This window comes from Anopheles nili, chromosome 2 (genome assembly GCF_943737925.1).
Source record: "Anopheles nili chromosome 2, idAnoNiliSN_F5_01, whole genome shotgun sequence".
Classification (NCBI taxonomy): Eukaryota; Metazoa; Arthropoda; class Insecta; order Diptera; family Culicidae; genus Anopheles; species Anopheles nili.
In genome coordinates, this window is record NC_071291.1 from 22396560 (window position 1) to 22420822 (window position 24263).

At 46.9% G+C, this 24263-nt stretch overlaps 5 protein-coding genes across 5 annotated transcripts in view; all 5 read right to left on the reverse strand.

Moving 5' to 3' along the window:
* Window positions 1–2907: 2907 nt before the first annotated feature.
* LOC128720261 (homeobox protein goosecoid-like) lies at window positions 2908–4170 on the reverse strand. The gene is made up of 3 exons (XM_053813921.1): window positions 3792–4170; window positions 3417–3697; window positions 2908–3141 (listed from the first exon to the last, which is right to left on the reverse strand). Exons 1-3 carry the CDS (start codon window positions 4168–4170, stop codon window positions 2908–2910), a joined length of 894 nt encoding a protein of 297 aa, XP_053669896.1.
* Window positions 4171–4650: 480 nt separating this feature from the next.
* On the reverse strand, window positions 4651–6612 carry LOC128721026 (uncharacterized). Its single transcript, XM_053814730.1, has 3 exons — window positions 6538–6612; window positions 5446–6045; window positions 4651–5364 (listed from the first exon to the last, which is right to left on the reverse strand). Exons 1-3 carry the CDS (start codon window positions 6610–6612, stop codon window positions 4651–4653), a joined length of 1389 nt encoding a protein of 462 aa, XP_053670705.1.
* A 983-nt stretch (window positions 6613–7595) lies between these two features.
* LOC128731137 (40S ribosomal protein S29) lies at window positions 7596–8295 on the reverse strand. The gene is made up of 3 exons (XM_053824234.1): window positions 8182–8295; window positions 7915–8014; window positions 7596–7717 (listed from the first exon to the last, which is right to left on the reverse strand). Exons 1-3 carry the CDS (start codon window positions 8241–8243, stop codon window positions 7709–7711), a joined length of 171 nt encoding a protein of 56 aa, XP_053680209.1. The 5' UTR covers window positions 8244–8295; the 3' UTR covers window positions 7596–7708.
* Window positions 8296–8996: 701 nt separating this feature from the next.
* On the reverse strand, window positions 8997–9548 carry LOC128720428 (uncharacterized). The gene has a single exon (XM_053814098.1). The coding sequence runs from the start codon at window positions 9546–9548 to the stop codon at window positions 8997–8999; it is 552 nt and encodes a 183-aa protein (XP_053670073.1).
* A 2885-nt stretch (window positions 9549–12433) lies between these two features.
* The window catches only part of LOC128732033 (uncharacterized), a 30896-nt gene continuing 19066 nt past the window's right edge, over window positions 12434–24263 (reverse strand). The window contains exons 2-6 of the mRNA XM_053825196.1: window positions 23095–23226; window positions 18601–18728; window positions 15517–16398; window positions 15294–15449; window positions 12434–14569 (exon numbers count right to left, since the gene is read on the reverse strand). Of these exons, the coding sequence (XP_053681171.1) occupies window positions 14072–14569; window positions 15294–15449; window positions 15517–16398; window positions 18601–18728; window positions 23095–23226 (1796 nt within the window). The 3' untranslated portion in view covers window positions 12434–14071. The remainder of the gene's footprint in view (window positions 14570–15293; window positions 15450–15516; window positions 16399–18600; window positions 18729–23094; window positions 23227–24263) is intronic.

Sequence of the window (24263 nt, forward strand, 5' to 3'; positions counted from 1 at the left end):
TCTAATTTGTTCTACTCGATAGCAGAAAAATATCCGCGCAGCATAGGAAAACCTTTTCCATTTGTGCGTTTGCGTAACGTTAATCAGGTTGGGAAGCTTATGGGCGGTTAACCGTTGGGCAGGAACCGATTAAGTGGCATTGATGTATGAAAATAAGCACCAATGGGAACAATAAATTGTTGTGTTCAAATCCGAATGAAACGGGTTTCGTTTGAAAAGAGAGTACGATGAACGAAAGGTTAGTTGCTGGGATGTCGATTGTTTTTTCTACCAAAAATAAGTATCAATCTCAACTGGCGTATGCGAACAAGCGTTTTTTTTTTCAAACTATAACGAATATCAGCAGTTGCTGTCAACAGAGTGGACGATTCTGTTTAATTTGTATTGAGTAACCGGCAGTACCAAAGGGTTGGGGTTCCGGTTGGGAAAATTTTTGATGGGAGGGACACAAACGCGTACACACACACATATAACGCATGTCAACAACAATCGATGTGTTGACCTGTCCTGCTCATAAGCCGATGTTCAGCTACAAGAAGTCATCCCTGGTCGAGCGGAGACGCCGGAAAGCGACCCACGTTTGGCGGAAGACTGTTTGATGAAGTTTAATGGATGGCAAAGAAAAACAGCCGCCCTTCCGCCCCCGTTCCCATCCAGCCGTTGCCCACGAGCCGTGTTTATTTGGGATTCGGGTGTGCTGGAAATCATTCCCGATCCGTTTGCCGATGGCAATGGCGAGCAGATCGGTGCGCTTTTTTTTTAATTCTCTGCTCAATCGCGGATATTTTTCGGCCCATATTTATCGACATTCAATCATCGTTCCGAATCTACGCGATCGACGATGGACGTATGCCGTCTCTGGGCCGACCGAAGCATGACAGATAAATACCGTCCGTTTGGCGAGCCGACGATGGGTAACTGATTACTGGCGAGGGGATGATGAAATTTTTTCACCCCCGGGCGGGAGTAATTGAATTCCACGTGGGGTGATGGAATTGCGAGGAAAAGGGAAAAAATAACGTCACATTTCGCGACGTTCAATCATCGGCGTCCTACGCAGGATCTGATTTGCAGCGCCAACCGACCCATCTCAGTACCAGTGAGGGCCTTTAATTTGACCTGAACAAGAAGAAACAAGAAAGAAAGGTTATCCCCTCGTTCCGGCTGAGCAATTTCGAAACATCCGGCGTGTGTTGTGAAAATTCGAAATAAATACCACCGGAAAAGAAAGTATCCTTCTTCCGGCCGTTGTTGCCTGCCTTTTGCGAACCTTCCAAAAACTGTCAATTCCGTCCTCGTGGTGCGAACCGTCTCAAAGTGACGGAGCACTGAGAAATCAAATCACTGGCACTGGGAGGCAATTCCAAAGCCTTCCACGATAGTCAAACCTTTCTCTTGGGAGGGTATTGGCGGCCGGAGTATGGAAAGGTTTGCTAAGCAGCGTTAAATATTTATCGCACCATCGAAGCCCAAGTCCCCAACCTGTCATCATAATCGCACCCAAAGGACGAAAGCGCGACGGTCATCTGTTGCTGATTGGTTGTTTGATGGCTGGGTTTGGGACCCCCCTCCCCCTAAAAAAAAGGGAGAAAATATATTCGAACACTCTCAAGGTTGCTATTCTATCGAATTAGACGGTTTATTAGGGTTCCACAAATTTGGATGCACAATACGAAGATTATTTGCTTTCGGATATTGTTAATATAAGCCGGTATTGCGGGCGCTTTTCCCGCCTGCAGCGCCGGAAAAAGCTGACGCAAACTCGGAAACTCATCTCGAACAACGCATTAACAGAATACACACACCCACACGCACACACACACACACATACCCACACACTTATACATACAAACATTCAGTTGACGCTGCTACGCTTACGTACTACTGGTAGGGTATGTTACAATAGAGAGTATTTTTGTTTAGCTGACTTGAAATGTCTCCTTTGTTTATACATAGCTCACTTTCCCACCCAGAAAACGAGTGTGTGATTAAATGTAGCAGTAGAAGTATTGCACGGGAATGTCCTTTGGCGTAACTGAGGCCCTTTTCCGCGATACAGCGATTGGTGCGCGGTCGAGCTTCCGGTTCGAATCCCCACCGTTAGAACCATTCGAACCAGCCGGAACGTGCCGGTCGTTGCGATCGATAATAGGTAATGTTTGATTAGTTTATGGGGACCTGCTTCAAGCGCTCAAACGTGCCCTACAGCCTAAACAACGACATTGTTTGATATTGTTCCGAGTGGATGTAGTTTACGGATTCAAACGCAGAACCCGCGCAAGACTGGCCCTCGAGCCGGACGATTTTGTGGACCCGACCGGGCCCGTCAACGTTGCCGGCTGGCAAATAAATCTAATTTTGAATTATTTTCCCCCACTCATTCGCCAGCCAGTCACTGGATACTGCTTTGGTAAGTAGCTGACCGTTTTTTGATTTGCTTTTCTCGCAACGAAAGCTGATCGATGACCGCTTCGAATGCTGCTTTCGTCGTAAATTTCACCCACCCTAATCGGGCTGGCCTGCTATTATGATTCGAGTAAAAACCGGCATGCGATGCCAATGTAAGCACGATTGTAATGAGATTGATTAGGAACACCTTCGTCTTCACCTGCCGGAAGCAGCAAAACATGAAACATTGACGCAGTAATATACAGAGCGTGCGTGCTGCGAGCACGATATAGAGCATGGCATACACTCCAATTGCTTAGCTTGCTTGTTTTCCGAAGCCGATCTTAATACTAGCCTACCTTTTCTACTCTTACCTTAGTAACTCTAACTCTGCCCAGCACCGGAAAGCACCATCCCCGATCTCATCCCCTATTGCTGCAACATTGCCTGCTTTCGTACTCTGTCTCTCTCTCTCGCTCTCTCCCTCTCTCTCTATCTGGCCGAGGATGGTCCAATTTATCATACCACCTCCACGTCGGAGGCATCACTGTTGCTGTTGCTCAGCTCGTCACATTTCGGCAGCAGTTTGTCCTTCGCGAAGATGCCCGTCTGGAGCTGGCGCAGCTTTTCCTGCGCCGACACCGGGATGTTGATAAGTTTTCTAATTTTGTTATTGATTTCGTAGTTGGAGAACTGTTCCTGCTCCTCGCGCTTCTGCTTTCGCCACTTGGCGCGCCGGTTCTTGAACCACACCTGGAAGGCAGAGCACACGCAAGGGTTAGCAGGGGTTGGACCGTTTTTCCCGTTTCCTTCCGGGAAATGCGCCCGCCTCCGAAAAACGAGACGATATCGGAAATTGCAAGCCCCAGTCGGTTGCCAATTGACTGTTTGCTACCGCGAGGAGAGCAACTTTCTTATTGAATTCGGGAAATTAATGCCTGCCCCGAGTCCTGGGGCGCAATTTTAGGAGCGCAATAAACTTTAATGCTGTCGATGAAAAAGCGAATGGAAACGGGAGCCCCCCTTACCTCGACTCGCTCCTCCTTGAGGTCCACCTTGATGGCGAGCTTTTCCCGCAGCAGCACGTCTGGGTAGTGCGTCTTGTCGAACGTGGCCTCAAGCTGCTCGAGCTGCTCCTCGGTGAAGATCGTCCGATGTCGCCGCTTTCGCTTGATGTGCGAGTCCGCATTCAGGAACGGATAGCGTGGCCGGAAGCTGCCATTGCAAGCCACGAGCCCGACTTGCTGGTGTAGGTGGGCGGCGAACAGGTCCGGTTGCAGATAGTTGTGGCAGGACGTGGGATATGCTACTGGGAAGGAAACAGACAGTTAGATACGATTAGTATAAGGCTCTCTACTCACACGTCCACATGCCCATCTCTAAGCAAGTCTAAATCGTCTTACTTCCAAGTAGATTCGTCGGTAGCATGTTGGTGTCGGGAGACGCAGGCAGATGAAGAGTTCCTGCTCCGGCACAGCGGAAATAATTCGAGAGACTCTGCTTGGTGTGCTCCAGCTCGTATGCTGGATTTTCCATCCGCTGAGGCACGGGTGAAAGCAGCTTATCGGTCAGTGTGCCTGACTTGTGTGGGATCGAGTCCTGGTTGAGCCCGAGAATGCTTTCGATCGTGAAGACGGACGCGATCGAAGGGCGCGATTCGCTCGCAAGAGCTGGCTCTGTCGGGGCTGACGTAGTGCCTGTGTCCTGATCCTTGCCGGTTTCCTTATGGCACTTTGTCGTACTGCTTGTGGCCGTACCGTTTAGCCGTTCGTTACCAAACATCGCGCCTGGAGAAAGGAGCACCTTTGCTGGTGCAGATGCTGAGCACTTTAGAAACAGTAACTTTAACTGCTTTTTTCGTAGGAAATCGTGTCCACGTCGTTAACGGCCAACGAACAGCAAAATCTTGATGAACACGATTTTAGCACAAAAATTCCTTTCACAATTCGGATTGCACGACGCCAAAGTTTTTCTTTCTGATGGGATTGAAAATTTTTACTCGTAGGTGTTAATCCTACCGCTTACCGCTTTTTTGTCCTTACGAGTGCCATAGCGAAGAGAGGATACGATTATTTGAATACGCATCTGACAGCGAGCGAAACGGTGAGCGGTTGGATTAAGTACACGCACGAAATCGCCCTGACAGACCAAGGGACAGGACTTACAGACAGAAAGTAAGCAACAATGGGCAATGCTGGGATTGGTTTGGAAGTTATGGATTTTTATAGCCTTTTATTCACTCACCAACTAACCACCGTCCGGTCATATTGCATGCATCTTTATCAACAGATCGCAAACTATCTCGTCGCCCTTCGTTTTCCGGAACGTCACGCTGGTTTGGTTGTACACGATGTTACGGATGTTCCAGATGAGCTGGTCCACGCACAGTTTCTCCTGCGGAGGTTCGACGGCTACCTCGCTGGAGGCTAGATCGTTGGGTACATGATCACCGTATCCCATCGGGTACGGTTCCCAATCGGACAGGACTTTGCGCATCCAGTGCTTCTTGCTGACGGTGTTGCGCGTCGACCGGGTGCCAAAGATATTGATCGCCTTGCAGAAGATGTATCCCAGTTTGGCGTAGAACACCTCCTGCCCGTCCGTGGCAATGTACATGTGGTTGATGTTCATAACCGTCTGGCAGTACTTTTCGATTTCGTTCATTAGATGCGTACCGATGCCCCGACCTCGATAGCGGTAGTCGACTACAACGGACTCAACGTATGCTGATGTGTCATCGGCCGGCACCGGAGATACCTTGGCGTGTCCTAGCACCGTGATTGTATCATCAATTAGCTGCGTGAGGACGAACGTGATCGGGAGTGTGTCGGTCGAAGTTTCGAAGCTCCAGAACCGCGCCATTCGGGAACGTGGCCACTCGGAGTTGATGAGACGTACGCATTGCTCCTTCAAATCCGGATACCGATGGATCGGTACCACGAAGTACGGTTCGTTCGAGGTTGGTGGTGGTGGACCCTTATTAGTCGAGAAGAATCAAAGAAAATATTTATACCATAGCACGTCCTTGAAAACACGTGGAAAATTATCTAAACTTACATCGTAACCAACACGCTTTTTGTACGTATAGTAATCCTGGTAGGTATCGTCGTCTTCCTCCTCGTTGTAATAGTAATAGTAGTAGCAGTTTTGTCGTTGCGCGTACAGCTCCTCCTCGGAAGATTCGTACTGTTTCACTATCCACTGCTGTGGTTCGGCCGAAACGAAAAATTTGGAAATTCCTTTGCGCTCGGAGCGCTCTAAAATTTCGCCATAGGCCAATGTTCGTTTAAAGTTGTACCGGAACTTTGCTCGAAACACGTTCTGATCTCGCAGAGCCACGAAGATATGTTCTATGTTTAGATAGTAGCAGTACTCCTGCGTCACTATCACTTCCAGCAGGCATCGCCTAGCACAAGATGGAATACGTGAGACGGAGCACAAGGCTATCACCTGAACGCGCTCGTTTTTTCCGCTGGAAAACACTAGGCTAGGCGGCATCACCTCACTACGTTCGAGTGTCTTCAGCTCCTTCCCACGGATGCGCTTCCACTCCTGATTTATCTGCCTGTTGCAGGTTTTGTACCATTTGTCCTTGTTGTGGATGGGGATCATAAAGAAATGCTTCTCATCATGCTCGAAATCGATCCTGTAAGGAGACTGTGACGAGTGAACGAAAATTACACTATAGCAACATCGAATCAGACGAATGCTTAAATAAATTTCAAACAGAACCTAAAAAGGTTTACGGCAAATGGTCAATCTTGCATTTAAAACAGATAGTTTTTTAACCATAATAATTACAACAAATAGAAACCATTTTTAAGTATCAATCATGATCTCTTTGCAAACATCACGTCAATTCAAATCGATTTCGTAACGATTAGCATATGACGATAGAACTTTGGTCTCTACTATGCAACCAGCATGATCTCTCATCAGGTGACCGTTTTCCGCGGGTTTCTTTGTTTAAGAGAAAACTCTTTTGCCCGTTCAACTACAATTCTTCGTGTCTTCAAATCACTTCACAGCAGCGCATGAACCACGTGCATTTTCGGGTCCTGTTTATTTAACGACGCCGAGAGGCATCATGTGAAGCTTTTAAATTTCCCTAACAAGATTTACGGCCGGCCGCTGGCCCCAATTTATTACCTTCCACTGTTTATCTCTTCTGCTGGCTGCCGTGGAGGTCGCTTTACGCGCGCGTTTCCGTTGGTAGTACAACATGCTGATCGTGTGTCAGACCATCAACTGATCGATCAGCTGGGTGAAATTGAAGCCGAGCCACCAGGAAGCTGGTTTAAAAACAGGCACGCTGCAACCGAACGCTACCAGCAGGTGCTGTTGATGAGCGAAAAGAGTCGAATGGTCGTCTGGCTCGTGGCCAACAGACATTGAAAGTCATGTGAAATGTAACGCAAACGCGCGACGTGGTATTGCATCATTGCCGTTAATATACCAATTGCAGCATGCTGAGTGTTGAGATATCGTAACGCTAGTTGTTTGGAATGTTCACCAATTGCATACAAATGATTCCCAGCACTGCCTGGTATGTCTAGCTATTTTGCTTTCTAAAAGATTGTTTATTTTATAAAAGAAAACATTTCCACTCCATAATAACATAAAACCAATCACGGGATCTCGCTGTGGTAAAATGAAGCTTAAGACTGGTTTCTGCGTACTGACACGTTGCCAACAGGTGGCGTCTACAGCGTGACGGCGTCGGATCAAATTAAAGCTAGTCATGTTGACGCTCGCACAATTCAGTCGACATCGTAGACTAATTATTGACCCGCCCATGCATTTGTGCACTGTCGAGAAAGGATTTATTGTTCAGAGCAGTCAAAGTAAATAAACACGACCTAGAAATACATCGAGCGAAGCGTTGGTCGTTTCGATCAGCTGTGATAACATACACTTCCTCTGTGCATCCCCGATGCGCTCAATGGACTATAATTAGCTCAGTAATGATCGTAAATTTATATCAAGAATACTTTCCTCTGTGTCCTTAATGGAGAAGGCAAGCATCAGATCAGAATTTGAAAATAAAACAAACGCATTTTGACAATCAATCTAGCAAACAACTTAAAAATAGAATTCTAGAGCAGAATTGTATTGTTTCTTATGGAACATGAGATATTTCGGCTTAGATTCATTTAAACTATTTTCGGTGTTATTGCAAATAAATAATGAATCTTTGTCAGACGAGGTGTGAGTTTTACGTTATTTATTTGCCGATATCGCTTCCTCTCATGTTATTGCCAGCAAGGTGCAAATCCGTTCTTGAAGCCATGCACGAGGAACGCTGAGAAAATTCTCTGGTTTAATCCAGCTGAAAGTAAACAAAAAAGTAACGATTATAATTTGAAATTTGAAGCAATCTAACAACATTAGAAGCTATCGTTCATCAAATATATGTTACAACCCAGCATTCACTGTTGTGTATGCTCGGTAAAGTTGAGAAACACTGATCAACAACACATTTCGGCACTCATACAGTGACACCTTCAGTCATACATCCGCTATTACCTTCCTGAATCCGATATCCTTGGCGTATTCACGGAAGCACTGTCGGCAAATGTTGAGACCGTACTTTCGGATCATTCCGTGATTGTTGGAGCAGGCACGGCTGGAAGAAATAGTTTGACAATATTAGTACTAATTGGGAGTATCACGGTCGGGCAAGAACGCCCAACATGGCGAAACAACGATACACGTGCACAAGACGCCTTCGTTTAGATCGCTGTATTTCGCACGTAAGGACATTTCTCTGCATTACGACACGTTGCTACTCACCAGAAACGCGAGCCCTGTCCATATTTACGCGGATGCGAGTACCACAAATTGGCGAAACCCATTTTTTTAGTTAAAAACTGTATGCGAAACGCACGAACGTGTTTCTCACGGAAAACCTGAAAACGAAGAGAATGACAGCTGTCAGCCGGCCAATGACGTATGCCGACGTATAAAGCATCCTAAAAGGCTGGACCATCATATCTAATCAAAAATTTGATTTACCGAAAACAACTAGTTTTTAATTGAAATTTTAGAATAATTTTGCACGGTAATGATGGCAAAAGAATCTTAATATTCAGTTAAATTTATTTACTGATTTCTGTTTGCTGATCAGTTCCAATTGAAACCATTTTTCATTTATTTTCATTGGAAGCTAGAACAGATTTTATAGCGCTGAATAACTTTCATGCGCTTATAGCGCATGGTGGAAATGAAATGTTTCAACGCTATAATTAAATTCAAATTTAAATTTTGAATAAATTATGTTCTTTATATAATTTTCAAAGTTAAAATGATAAATACATTAGAAAATAATTCTTTATGAAGATTTTATAACTATATTTGTATTAGCATATTTCTCATGCATCGCAATTTAAATAAATATAAAGCGAAAAGAGTTTTAATTGAATTTGAAGCAATTTATATTTTTTAATATCATTTCTAGAACAGTTTAATTCTGTCCACGTAGCTTGCAAACGTTGATAAATATGGGTTTGATCATCAAGCAAATGTTGCTTATTTCATCTAGGTTCCAATGTGAACCAACAATCTGGAATAAAAGCAAGTCTTAATACCGTCGATCTAACGAACGATCGTTAGAAATGCCAGTTGCGGTGGGTTTTCTCGTTTTGCATGATATGTTTGTACACGGTGACTGGCACCGGGAACGGCTTAGGTACGGGCACTTCGATCTTTTTCAGAACCTCCACCGGGAACGGCTTTTCCACCTCAATCGGGTACGGTTTCTCGACCGTGTATGGGACGGGTTTTTCAATCACTTTCGGCACCACCTTGTAGATCGGTATCTTGATCGGCTGCTCCACGTTCACCTGAAGCGGATAGGGCTGCGGGATGTACACCTTCACATAATGCGGCACGGCCACAGGAACCGGATGTGGCACGGGGACGCCAATCTTTTGAAACACGGGAACAGGGACGGATTTCGATTTTTCCGACACACTCGAATGGATCGGAGTCGCACCAGAGTGGGCCTCTTTCAGGACTTCCAGCGCGTCCAGGTACCGTTCGTCGAGTAGACCATCTTCTTGCTCGTGATACAAGTATTTTCCATTGGCTGCGAGGATGTTTCCTTGCAGCACCATAAAAGCCATCACCACCGACGAACAAAACATCTGAAACGGAAACATGTCTTAGCAACACTCGCACTAGAATCTCACCACACACTCAGGTTAAAACACGAAGAACGCCTTACTAGGGTTGTCATGTTTTCCAGATCCTGATCCTTTCAATCGTACTCGAATGTAAACTGAACAATAGCGCAACAGGTACAGCAGTGAACTGTAGATCGCTGGTGAGGGAGCTTTTTATACATCCACCACCATTTCGATCCGAGCGGTGTAATCGGGCCCCAATAATGACGGCCTTTTGGCTCCATTCGGTGGCTCCAAGCACTCTTCCTTTCGAATACCCGTAGGGTGGTGCATCCGGGTGTGGAAAAAGGGCCACCAAAACCGACACCGAACCTCCTTGGCAGCGAACGTGTCCGCACAATTCGCAAACCCACCAAACGTCCAGCCCTTGTCGGGGGCTCTGCGAAGGAAATGTTTCAACGAACTAATCGAAGGGCGTGAGGGTGGGCAGTTTGTTTTTCCTTTCACCGAGTTTTTCCCTTTCCCAGCATTGCCCCAGAGTTTTCAGCTTGCTCTCTTTCTCTTACGGTGGGATTCGGTTGCCTCACCGGATCGTCATACGGAAACGAACGAACCCGCGCGGAAACACTTTAACACAAAGGCCAGCCTGGGGTTTGGTTGGTGGAAAATGAAATGAAAACCTTCGGCTAGCTCACCCTGAGCTGACCGGCGACGTGCCTGCGATGCGTGTGACTTGATATCGCACCGAAACCTGATCGCTACGGGCATTTCTGGTCCGTGTCGTGGCGAATACGTTGCGTAAATTTGGGTCAATTAGACGCTGCAGTGGGTTAGCGGAACTCGATCGTGTACTTCTCATTTTCCTCGCGGAAAGCTTGCGAATATAAAGGAAATTCCTGCACGATCGGTGTGGGGTCATTATTTAATCGCACGAGAACCGCCGCGTATCGATCGTTCCAAACACACCGATTTATCGTTACAGCTTGCGATTTAGTTGGTAGCAATTTGAATTTTCTTATCCTCACAAAAGCTGACCATTGGGACGAGGATTACGATGATGACTCTGTGATGAAGTCTAATTGCACCAATTTTTACTTATCTGAAACGCAAGTGAAACTTTCCCAACTTCATATTGCTTAGCGATATATTGAAATGCACGTGTGCAGAAGTGTACGTTAATCGCGTTATGCTGGATGAGTTAGCTGAGCTGTGTTTTGGTGCATGAGCTAGGGTCGTTAGTGTGAACATACTTTCGATTGTAATAGTATTAAAGTAAGTATATCGCTTTAAATAATCCATTAAGCAGCTTGTATGGCAAACCGTGTGATCATTTGTTATTTTCAGTCTATAATAAACTCTCTAGATACATGGCGACGCTCTCCAAACGATCGGCTGATTTGTCAGGCTCAATTGATCTAATTTACATTGGATGCTTTATGATGCGAATTATGAACTATTTTGTTTAGTTCACGTACCTCGTACAATCTCTAGCTACCCGTGCCAATACCCTTTGAATTCGTTAGCTTATAAACGCCCTTCAAGACCTTCCACTCGTCGTTATTCGTCTGAAAGATTTTTCTGTCAGAAATAAATAATAAAAAAGAGCTTATGTACAAAAAATATAAGATGATATGTGATCTTGGTACATGATGCATACAGCCAGCAAATTAAGCAGCTTGGAGAAGCTGCATACAGCCAGCAAATTAAGCAAAAGACACCGGATGCATTTGGTATTACCGGGAAAACTTTATTATTTTTTATTATAAATTATTATTTATTGTTAATAAATATTCTTACAAATTTTAACTGATTTAAAAAATAAAAACTGATATTAGGCTTGCAATTGCAAATATGCTAGTGAAGTCAAAACATGGTCAAAAATGTACAAAACTGTTGCGATTTATTTATGTAACAGTTTTGCGTAAGGTGTCGCAAACACATGTATTCCAAAAGAATATACTTTTAAAACAATGAATTAATATCATGCAGAGTGGAATAGATAAAAAAAGTGAACCGAAAGAAAACTCGGTACCAACTGCAAAACATAAAATTTTACGCAAAAGTAACAGGATATCATACGAGCTAAGAGGTAGCACGTTCCAAATACTTGAAATGTTTCGAACGGTGGAAACGCTTCGACCGTTTGAAACGTTTCAATAATTGCAAACGCTTGGATTAGAAGAAATGTTTCCAAAATTTTAAACGCTTCAATATTTTGGTAAAATTTCAATTATAGCAAACGCTTTAATCGTTTGAAACTTTTCAAACTTATGAAGCGCTACAACAGTCTGCATATGCCAAGCGTTTATACAGCGCCATCTATGAGTGAATATTTCAAACATATTTTTCACTGCTTTTAGTGCCATCTGTTGGTTAATAGCTGAAGCTACTTATTCTCAGCTAGTATGCTCTCCTGTTACTTTTTCGTAAAAATTTGCTCGGTCCAGTCCACGAATAGTTTTGGTTCTCTTGTATTTTTTATGTTTCGATTAAAAAACAAGGTTGTTGATTCGCTTTTAATTAGCGTATTTCTTTCGCATATCCTTTTCGAGCTTACATTTTTATTTCGATGAAATAAAATTTTAATTGCAAATGTTGGATGGAATGTTGTTTAAATAATTTCAATCAAATTTGAATGGAATGTTGAATTGAAAAGTGATTAAATGCAACTGTTTAGTAAATCTGATACTGATGAAACTGATGCGTCTGATTCATGAGATGATGATGTTTTTGCAGACGATAAATTGAACAAAATGGTTAATTCATTTGTTGAATTTAGGTAACAATCTTCCAGGTATATTTATAAATCTCTCCTTTGACATGATTATTCTTTCAACAAGTAATCGGAAAAACCTCTGTCCCTTTTCGGATACGTTTTTACACAAAGCAACGAAAAACTTCCTTTTGATTGAAATGGATGAATTTACTTTATCAGCAATAGTCAACTTGATGAGTACAAATTGTCTTTCCGACAACCGTTGGCGCATCCCTCACAGCGCGCGCCTTTCGCTATAAAGACTTATCCTTCGTCCACACGTATTATTCGATTTCATCCAATCGCGTTTACATTAAAACAACTAACATATTACCGAGCGACACAAATGGAAGAAATTTGCTAACGTTTAGCTCTATCCTGACGCATCGATCTCCAAACCCTTACAGCTTATATCGTTTCTAAGTGAGCAAATTGTAGGTGTGTTTATCATGTATTATTTACGATGATGTAATTGAACAGTCGCAAAAGAGCTGTGGATTTAAGGACGAGCAGTCTCAACCGTCTGCTGACAGCGAGGACGATGTAATAGAGTTGATTTAATGTTGCAATGATTATTTATTTGCCTCTACACGAGTAACTCTCCTGAACGAGCTGTCGCAGAGCGCTGTTAGTCAGTTAATGCTACCAGAGTCTAGATCTATTAGGTTCTACACTGGATGTACCTTATACCGCTAGTTAAATAAATATTCGAATAGAAAACCGCGTTACCCTCGCACGGAGCAAACGGCGCACATAAACACGCTTTACCTTACCTATTTGCTGTGCAGGACCACCGTGCAGGACCACCGATGGTTGCCAGAATACCCGAGAAACAGTCACTATATTTACTAGCCGACCGAAGCGCCGGCATAATCCAACTGAGTCATTCATTTAGCGCAATCTTGCAGCACGCAACAACGTAAAAACAAATCCCACCCTATCGTTAAAAACAAAACACGCGTCGGAAAAGCTGCTGCACTTTTCCTCATCTCAATCTAACGTAACGAAAGTCTTCAAACACCACATCCCGACACTCACGCTCGAAACAGCACACAGGAATGGCAATTTTCAAGCGATGGTTGCAGTTTGTTCGGGATTGCTGTTTAATAAATACTTATGCTACATGTTACTGCACATCCTTTCTTTCGCTCACACACTGGCGACTTTAATGGTGTGCGAGTTACAGCCTCCCAACGGGTGCTGCAGCATTGGTAAACTAGTAATTTGCGAGCGTAACCTCAAGTGATTAAGCCAACGCAACTGTTTGCGTTCACTGGGCGGAAGTTTGCTGGATGCGCTTGAAAAGGAGTCTGTTTGCTTGTATGTGTGTGAAGCTGTGTGTGTGTGTGATTTTTCCCCCCAGCCAGCTCGTCCTTGTAGCGTTTTAATATCATGTAATTGAAATACGAGCCATCGCATCGTGGAAAGTTTGGTATCGTGTAGTGCGGGTTGCATACCGCCCAGGCGCATACAGGACCGTTACAACATTTGAACTTGAGCGGTTGCGAGAACAAACGAAACGGGCAATAATCAACGTACTATGAGTAATGGACAGGGAAACGCACGCCCGCGTGTGTATCTTCCACCGGATTAGCTACTCCTGAAGCACCTGCTGAGAAGCGATAGCTGCTGTTCGCTTAATTCACTCTCCAATCTTGTCACGTTGCGCCAAACAACCAAACACATCGATGCTGACGTTCGCATCGCTCGAGTCCGCACCCGGCAAACACAACCATTTGGCTTACATCCTACGCGTGGCATAGCACCACGCGAACCCGAGGCGAGGAAATCAAATCATTTCCATTTACGTTGATGTCGTTGTTTTGCTGTTGTCGTTGTTGCTGCTGCTGCTGCTGTTGCTGCTGCGAATGCTCGGTGTGGATGTGAGCGTTGCATTGTTGCTTTGGCTGTTGCTGCTGCGCGAACGTTCCTTGTCGGAAGGATCCGGGAATCGTTCACCAGTCGAACCAGCGATGCTGTTGCTGCTAACACTATCTAGTGAGCGAGCCGATCCACCGACGGCAACGGCCGTGGCGACGCTGTTTTTGAGCGCTTCCACGTCAACGCCTTCCGACGAGTCACCCGGGTTCTTGTAGTTAGATGAGAAGAACGAGAGCGCCTTCATCAGCTGGTAGCTCTTCGAGACGGGCAGGTTCGAGTCGTACAGGTTCTTGCTGCTCTTGCAATCGACGTAGAACCACCAGTTGCACTTCAGCACCGTCTGGTCGAACAGCGTGCTTTCGGGGCAGAGGAACGATTTCATAATCAACCCGTCGTCCGTCAGAGCGCACACGTGGAAGACCTGTGGAGTGGGACATTGGGGTGGAAAGGAGAAAACGTAATTGAAATGGGACGCACAAAAAAGCGAATCATGCCTTTCGATTAATTAATAGTTTCATCCACGAATGGCATGGTCAAAGCATCTGTCACAAGCAACTGTCGGAAACTACAAACGATTTCTTCAGATGTTGCAATCAAACGAATTGAATATGAATAGGATGGACATTCAATCGTAAAGATCCACAGATGTCCACCCTGAAATGAGCGTACTGTCCATTGCTTAATTAATATGATTCGAAGCTCTTTCAATACTTGCTCGGTTGGCATGAGAAAAGCGAAATAAGGTCTCTTGCCTTGTAATACCACGCTAACGACATATGGAAAATGCCCCCCCGACCAGGCACCGAGAAGCCTAACGATTCGAGCTCGTACTATTCGTATAATCCGTGCCAGTCCCATTATTCCGTTGAGCCATGGTCCCAGGTACGACCGAGAATAGGATGCACAGCGGAGCATTGTTTCCCGGTCCTGCATCCCATTTTGCCAGGAGTGGGAGCTTTTCGAGCACGAATGGTACGTTGGATTGCTATGCGGGATTGCATACCACCTAGGCGTATTGCCTAGGACACTGACCATCCCGACCGCTTCCATCGATTCCGACGCACCCAAACATCCCGTTTCCGGCATCGGAAGCCATTTGTGATTCACCACCACCGAGCACGTTCTAATTTCACCCACATACGCACCATACAACCGAGATCCTCGTCACCGTACAGTCCCGGGAAGTGCTTCTGCTCGCCACAGTTGAACGTCGTGTAGGGCAGGTCCACTTTGGAGGTGAAATTGTCGTCAAAATTCTTGTCATACCCCACCGGGTAGTACTCCTTCGGTGCGTTCATCACCTGCAAAAGGCACCACAGCGGGCGGGCGTGAGACTTGTGCACACTCGGAACGAGAAAGGACACCTACCTTATGGCCTGCGTTCGTTGGATAGCGCCTTGGGCGTTGGGTAGTCGTCGTCGTGGTGGTCGTTGTCGCCACCGGAGTCACCGTCTGTTGAGCCGCAAGGAACTGAGCATGGGCGAATGCGGCCTGTTGCTGTTCGTACTGCTTCTGGGCGCGTAGTTCCTGCTGCCGGACGCGGATCGCCTCCTTGATCACCTCAACACTCACGTTGGCCGCTGCTGCGAGCTCTTCCACCGTGTGACCCATCAGGTCGATCTCGTCCCCACCGTGCTCGGAACCTGCGGTGGGTGTTGGCGTTGGTTTGGGCGGATGCCGACGGGGTGGAATGCTCATGATGGAGTTCTTGATGGCGGGCGGTTGGAGCTTGTTGTCAACCTGCACGACCGGACCGGTCGAGATACGCGACACCGATTCGGGCATGGCTTGGAACGCGGGCACTTTCTGCACCTGCAGACTCGGTGCTTCCTTGTAGACGATCTGCTGGTTGGGAGGGGACGGGAAGGGACCACGGGTGGCACCACGGTGGAAGGAGGAGGTCTGATTCATCAGCAAACTCTGGAAGGAAGGATCGGGCGTTTGGGCGGTTTTGAGGGCAAAGTTTCGGCGCAACACGGACGGATCGAATCTCACCGGCTCGGTTTCGGGCGTTGGTTTGGGGATGGGCCGGAAGGGTGGAACACCGAGAGGCAGGGAGGTGGCTTTCGTCATCAGACTGGCCGCGGGGGACACGTACACGGGTGAGGATGGTGAGGACGGGATCTTCGGCAAAGGTTTAGCCAACAATGGCGCCGAAGAACGCACCGTTACGGCTTGGGGACGGCTTTGCTGGATTGGGGGAGCTCCTGGGTGTGGAGACAAGGGTGCTGGCAGGGGTGGGTAAGATGTCTGCGTGGGTGGAAACAGGAGTCAGTGGAAAAAAAAGACGTAGAAGAATAATATTAATACAATCATCCCACCACGAAGGCCGACAGAAAATGAACGCCTTCAGGACGAAACGAAACAGCAGCTCATTACGGTTGGTACTGGAAGTGGATTAATTTGTCATCGCAAACGGAGAACTCGTGTATGTGTGTGTGTGCATGGGTGTATGTATGTCCTCTTGGCACCACAAGCTTGTTGGTGGACATCCGCAACGTCACACGAAGAAGCAAACGCTAGCGTACCTTCCATCGTTCAAGAAGCTTCGAGAAATTGCGTTTCCGTTAGCTGGGAAGCGAACTAAATTAAGCGAACGAAATTAGTTCCCGCAAGCTGGCACACGTACACGCATAAGACACACGCAAAAGGAGACGCCTGGTGCGAGCTTTCAGTGGCGAATCGTTACAACGACCGGACCGGACACATGCTATAAATAGTGTATTATGCTGTGCATAAATCTCCTTTCGAATGGCATTTTCTTTTCATTGCATGCTGGCGGCACATTTTCACACGCACTCGTTTCTACCGTGCGCTATAATTAGCGGATGTTTCGCCGACCGAGAGAATCGCACCGTCACGACCTGCGGCAATCCTGTTTGCAGGACTCGCGAGGATCGCTTTCGCCATGAAACGACACCGTGGTGCTTCATTTCACGCCCGGTTTCGCCTCGACGAGAGGGCAATTTTCACGGCGGCAAAATTATCTCTACCGATTTAATAACTTTGCTACCGCGCTAACATGCGCTCGTTTTTTTTTTGTCACCCTCTCGTGCTCTCGCTCGGTCTCTGTCACGCTTACAAGCTCGTCTGGTTCGCGATCCGCGACGCCCGGTTGAAGGATGAGCCGTTTTCACCGGTGTCATCGTTCAGGTCAGGACGAACCTTCGCATCCTGACACTCATACACACACACACACACGCGCGCACACGTTTTTTGTTTCTTTTTGTAGAAGGTGATGTCTTAAAATAAGACCGTTGCATACCGATGGGAGCCAGTTCAGCCGGAACTCGCCAGCATCGGCTCGCGACGGTAATGTGCCATGAAAATGGTTAGTTCATCATGCGCCCCTTCTGGGAAGCTTCTAACTCATTCGAACCTTTTTTTTTTCATCTTTTTCTTGCTATCGTTATCTCTCGTTCTCGCTTTCTTTCCTTTCTCGCGCGGCGTCTCTCGACTCTAGCTAGTCCTGTTCAGGAATGGTGCCGACATTAAAGCCGCATGAGCGTGTTTTGTTTCACCTTTAAGCACCTTTTCCTGGATCCTGGATTTTGCAAGGCCGGTTCAATCTGGGGGGCTAACCAGGAAATGCTCGTACGATGAACGGTCTATGACGTTCGACTTTAGAATTCAGGCTTTGCGATCATCGTTGGTTATTGGAAACTTTCGAGCCGGCAGCTTCGAAACTGAACAGTAGCTTTTACGGAACGTGCGACGATGCGCTTGCATTTCGTAAGTTTTTGAGTCTCTCTCTCGCATTCTGCCCCGGTGTGATGAGATCAAAGGTGATTTTTAATCCCGTAATTGGATTTGTTGGATTTTCAACACAAAGAAATGAAACATCAATCCTTTTCATGCGGTGGCTTCTCAAGAACTGTGTGTTTGTTTTTGCCTTTTCGGCGTACAAATGAAGCTTTCATCCCAGTGGGTGGGCGCTTCCTGAGCTGTTTGGTCAACTATTTCTTTTGAACGTCAGCCAATCTCCGATGCACACGATGCAGGTGGTTTATTGGCTTTCAAAACAGCAAGCATTGATTTAACAAATGTGGACTCAAACTCCGGCTCTGTTTACCCGGGGTTTTGTCAGGTTGTTTGTCGACGCAAAGAAAAAGAAAAACCAGCCACTCCGGTGGCCACCCCAAAAAGCTCCCTTTCGGTTGATTAGGCATGAGAGATTGTTCCCATTTCGGCGGCACCGTTTGATGGTGACGGTAATTGTTTACGCCCGTGGCCAAATTGCCCGCATCCAAACCCTGGCCCAACACCGGATGGGCAACATAAATCAACCCCACGGCCACCGAACGGGGTAAGCTGCGTGTGCGGTCCTTGGTCCCAGTGGTCCGGATCCTTCCGAATGATGGCAATGGCACGACGGCAAATGGCCGGAGTTTCGGTGGTGAGTTTCGTTAAAAAGCTCTCTCCCATGCAGACAGAGGGCAGATCGATACTTACCGGCATTTTGGAGGCTGGCAGGACGCCTATGTTGTTGGCTCCGGTGCGGATGTTGAGGGCGCGTCGTTTGTTCGCCTCAACATTACCGAGCGATTCGGCCAACCCGAGCTCGTCACCGACGCTGAAGCCTGCGAACGGAATGAAGGAAAGATCATCGATTTTGGGTTCCACGCGACCTTGGGTCAAAGGGCGGAATTGAAAGGGGCAAAAGCAAGCGATAGCCAAAAACCGAGGTAGTTACAATAGCCCATTCCCGAAGCAGCAGCTCGTTTGGATATGTTACGAGCAGTTGTTCCCTGAAAAAAACTCCCTACCGGATATTGGACTACATGGCGCATTGGATGGAAACCCTAAACGTGCCGTTTGCGAACCGAATGGCGTGTCGTCTAAACGCTCGCGTTTCCTTGCAACCGTGGTGCTTTGATGTCTCGAGTCTGTTCAATGGCTTACAACTCAAAAGGACACAAAAGGACTCCCGACGCACGTTCACGTGAGGCCGTATCGGTTTCTTCACGTGCCGTGGATTTGGTGGACAAAAATATAATCAACACAAATGATGTCGTAGGTGGTGGGGATTTCGTTCTCTCTCTCTCTCTCTCTCTCTCTCTCTCTCTCTCTTTCTCGCTGTTAATATTCCCACAAGGAGTGGCCAAGGAAGCCCGCTCGGGGCTCGTGTGGTGAATTAATTTACCCAGCAAACCGAAGGCGACGATATTTTCCACCAAGCACAGTGACAGTGACAAACGAGAAAGGGATTGCAACAGGACCATCAGTCATCGCGAGACCGCGCATTTGCATCTTTTGCTCATCCGTTTCGGGCATCCATTGCGACGGGAAACCGTTGTCTTGTCGGTGTCACGTGGCTTCGTTGTGATTTAATATACTAAAACGTCGGTCTAATCCCTCATCAGCATTTAGCAAGCCGATTGCATCGCTTAACGGTGCGATTGCTAACCACAACGATTAAATGTCACCGCGAACGGTCCGATCGATGGCAGGTTGCTGTGTCGTCTATTTCACTTCTCAACGGTCAAAGGTGGTTAAAAGCAAACATGCTTCCAAACGTACAACGGCGCAGATGTTACGCGTGCTTTTCACTTCCCCGAATGTCAACCGATCGGCATAATGCGCCTCGATTGAGGCAAAACCGCGTGTCCCTGGAAGAAAGTCCTGCACGGCACCGAGGGTGAGAGAGTCCTTCGCCTTCCAGTACGGACTAAGTTTGCGATCGGATTGGCTTATTCCACGCGAGTAAGTACACAACCGCACGAACCGTACCGAACTCGCATGTGGGATTGCTTTTCCTTCGCGCGAGTCCTAAGCCCTGTGACAGAATGACGGACTTTTTCTCGTGCCGTGTCTGAGAACGCGCAACCCCCGAGGCACCATCAACAAGTTTACGACCAAACGGGACGAGTAGCGAGCATAAAAGCAACGGAAGGTCACCCTCCGAGGGGATGGGTTTCATTCTTACGCCAGCGAGGTCCTTTGGGGTGCTTTTTTGGGGTGGTAGAAAAAAAATTAGATAAAAAAGCAAATAAAAGAAACGCACGGTGAACGAGTTTTCCAAAAAAGGGCCGGAAGTGCTTTCTTTTGCTGGCGTTGTCTCCCACATCGCGGGCGCTTTTGGGTTGTAAAATTCAACCCACCCATCCGTCGATTTCATTTCCGTTAAACGGTTACGATTATTGCCCAATCGAGCCAAACGGCGAACGGCGTGTTCGTTTGACGAAACTGCCAACGATACCATGCGCGATAGGGCGCGTCTTTTTATTCGCCATACTTTCGCTCACCCACCGAAAGCTTTGTCGACATGGAAAAGCATCTTCCGTGGCGCATGGCGCACGAGGCACGGAATGTAATTAAATGCCGTTGCGAAACGTGCGTGTGTTTCTGGCTTTCGGTTCTACTCTCTCACAGGGTCGTCCCGAAACCAAGCATCTAATCAGCGCGGGAAAACGCAGCCCTCACCGGGTCGACGGATGATATGGAAATCGTGCAACCGATATGTTGAATTTGCATCGCTTGAAGCCAGGCGCGCGGTTTCGCATCGTCTCGTATGTTTGCTAATTAAATTGCGCTGGTTCGCAGCATCCGTTCGCGGCATTAGCATTCTGGCCCGTTGGCCGGGTTCACCGGTGAACCAGTGGGTGCTTAGGAAAATGAGCCTTATTTTCCACACGGCTGCACTACCGAGGTCAGCCCTCGTGGGTGGTGAATCCCGCATCAAGGATCGCCTAGGTCGTCTTTGTGCCGGCTCGATCGACATGTCGTAAGTCACAGGGCTTTGCCAGTGCGTGGAGCGATAATTTATATGCATTAGGCCCACCATTAGTGGGTCGGTGCTTCGATGGGGGCACGTGCATAAATCATGCTCGGCTGGGGATACGTTACGGACACCGTGGGGTGTTGTGCAACTCGACAAAATCAAACCTCAACTTCCGAGCGATGAGGGATTTCGCATACGGCTGTTAAGTTGCAATTGCAACCAACCAAAGGGCCACCAAAGGGCCACCAAAGGGCTTTGGGAAGCTTTTCGAAGGGAGTTGCACAGCAAATGCCACGCATCGCGATGCGTTTGTAATATTCACGGAGGTTGCGTTCAGCCAGGCAGGGAAAACAATTCACCGGCCAAATGTCGCCTCGTCTCAGCGCAATTTCTCGGCACATATTCGCCGCGCACAATTACCATTCAAGTTTGATTTCAAGTGCTGATTGCGACGCATAATGGAACCGACCGGTGGGGTCAGCGGTGATTAGCAATTAGTCATACTATCACCGGGAATTGTCGGACGGGCCAGAGGGCCCCAGTTGGGACTCGAGCTGGGCGACTGACGCCTATATCACGCAAGCGACGTAATTTACTTCCAGCAGTGAGATGTATGGCGCTGGTTTCGAAAGTTTCTTTCACCGTCGGTCTCGTCGGTTACAAAATTTGGCATCCATTTTAAAGGGCCCGGTGGTGCTGCCATCCCTGCAAGGGGGATGAAATTGAACGTACCCCCCAACGAGGCGGACAAGCTCACGGAGCACGGCAAACGCTGTACTTGTTCATGAGGGGTTGTTTTTTTTATTTATTATCGGCACGAAATTTTGTTCCAATCTATAATCGACCTACGGAAACCGGGATGAGCAGACCAAAACGGTGCAATCACTACAGCGGGCTCTTCAAAAAGAGTCACGATTGCTGCGAGGACCTCGTTGATCCCGGCGAAGGGGATGATTTTCTCCTCAATTATAAAAACCTCGAGAAAGCTCGCCGATTTGCCAAGGAGTGGCGGCCACAAACGGTGCTCATGGCGCGCGTTGGAATTAAATTTCTTCTTTTGCACATTGTGGCCCTCTCCGTGCGTCGGGCGTTTATGGATCAATGGCCGTAGAAATCGATAGGTTACGGCGATGTTTCGAAATCAAACCGAATGTACATTTTTTATTCACAATGATTAGCAGCTGTGAGCATGTTTTGAAATACCAGACATTTTGAATTCCGCACCGTTGTTGTCTAAACATTTCAAAACAGAGGAAAAATAACTAAATGGTTCCATTTTCCATTGCAGCGAACAACAATGCAATTTTCCCCGTATGTTCGCTCTCAATTGGCCCTCTTCGTACGCGATGCAATGCCACGCGGTCGAGATTCAATTTGACGATATTTTGGTGTGTTTTCCATTGAAACCCCCCCCCCCCCCCCCCCCCTGGGAGCCTTTGTGGATGAAACCCGATCCCAATGGGGAATGTGACGCTTGATTTGAACGTGCCTTCAATGGGAAGTTGTGAACAGATTGAGTGTGGGTAATTTACTGCGAAAGTCCGATTAAAACGGTTTCTCTCCCCTGCAATGCACATGTATTGTCGCATCCCAGCGGATGGGCATCCTTTGTGTTCGAAGCGCAATTTCCGAGCGGGCCAATTTCGCCATACGAAAGGATTAGTTTTAGATAGCTTTAATTGTTTTGCCGGAAGCGGCAGCACGGATGAGACAAGCTTCCCTGACCCTTAACCCAGTCCGGTCGGATTACAGAAGATGAAACTTTGATTGGAGTACTTCCGAACCGGTGTATAGGACGTTCATATAGAGAAACGGCCCCATCCGAGCAGTACATTAGCTCCATTCAATAGAACACAACCACAATCAAGTTTTTCGAGCGAATCTCACTATCAAAGGGTAGCTAAATCTCGCTTGATAGGCTACGGATATGCTTTGGACAGTGGGTTGTTATGTTAGCAGCGCATAAAATCCCAACACCGAAGTAACTCAACAGGAGAGGAGAAAAAAAATGCTCAATTAAAGCCGATCGAAGGATGTTAATAGATGAGTGCGTTAAACGTTCGAGCAAACCACTAGCCGCTGGTGGTTCCTTAGCCGGGAAAGAAAGGAAGGATGGGGAAAAGGCTCCCTAGACGGAATCTTAAAACTTCCCGAAACAGCAAACAAACAAACAGAAGAAAAAAAAACGGGAACACGGGAAGCACGTCCTCTGCAAAGCAACATACCTAACCCGAAGTGAGCCTTGATGCCGCCTAAGTTCCGCACCCGGAAGAGGCCGGACTTTTTGAAGGCACAGTTCAGGATGAGACCGAAATCGGAATCAAAAACACAGGTACTCTCTAACTGTTCGAGGGTGCCTAGAAGGGATAAAAAGAAAAGAAAAGATAGAAAGCGGGAAGGAAAGAAAAAAGTACAGAAAACAACGAAAGTAAGAAACGAGGAGTGGTACAGGATGGCGAATGTACATGAATGGTAGAAAAATGGAGCGCGGTGGAAATGGAGATATGCAAATGAAAATCGAATGAAATACGGCCGTTAGCGATGAAACGAACGACACAATGAGCGGCGTTGCAAATCCTGCCGCCCTGTCCGGCATGAATATATTCAGACAATATTTCGACGGCATTTTCTCGGCACTGCTAGCCGAGTCGACGAGTTTTCATTTTCCTGGTCGTGGCGTACCTTGATGAATGCCGATGGTGGAAAATTGTACATGTGAAATATACTATGCCCGTTTTCCTGTTGAGGCCATTTATTGCTATGGGGAATACGATTATTTGTGCATTTCGTGTGCGTGTATGTTCTCTAGTGTTATCTTTCCATACACCCCCAGTTGTCAACCGATAATAGGTGCGCGTGTGAGTGTGGATATGTGTGTTGTGCGTGACTAAAATCGAATCCTGTCCGGTGATGTTGTTGTGTCCTGGAACGTATACATTTCACCACAATTGGTTAGCCACAAATATGGGCAAGTGTGCATGTGTGTTTAAGGAGCACAGTATAGCATGTATGTGTATGCTTTGGCAATAATTATGCTCCAGTTCTTTAAACAGCTGCAAACCAATAAAGCCCATGAATAGTGCATTTGTGCAGTCAACCGTTAAAAGCTTCATATCATAAAACAAAAGCACCACACTCATATTCGCACATACGGACACACAGCCCTACAATCACACAAAGCAATTCACACGAGTAATCTTATGCAACTAAATGTTCACCTTCTGCCACCATCGCTTAGGAGTAGCGTTAAGTCTTGGAGGAAAGTTGTACATCATTGTGCACACTGGTGACGTTTTTCCCCACCAGATGGAGCTTTCTTTCCCGTGGAGCATCGAACGGTTGCCGATTGGCATGTGAGTTGAAGGCGTAACGACACAAGTTTAGCATATTGCTT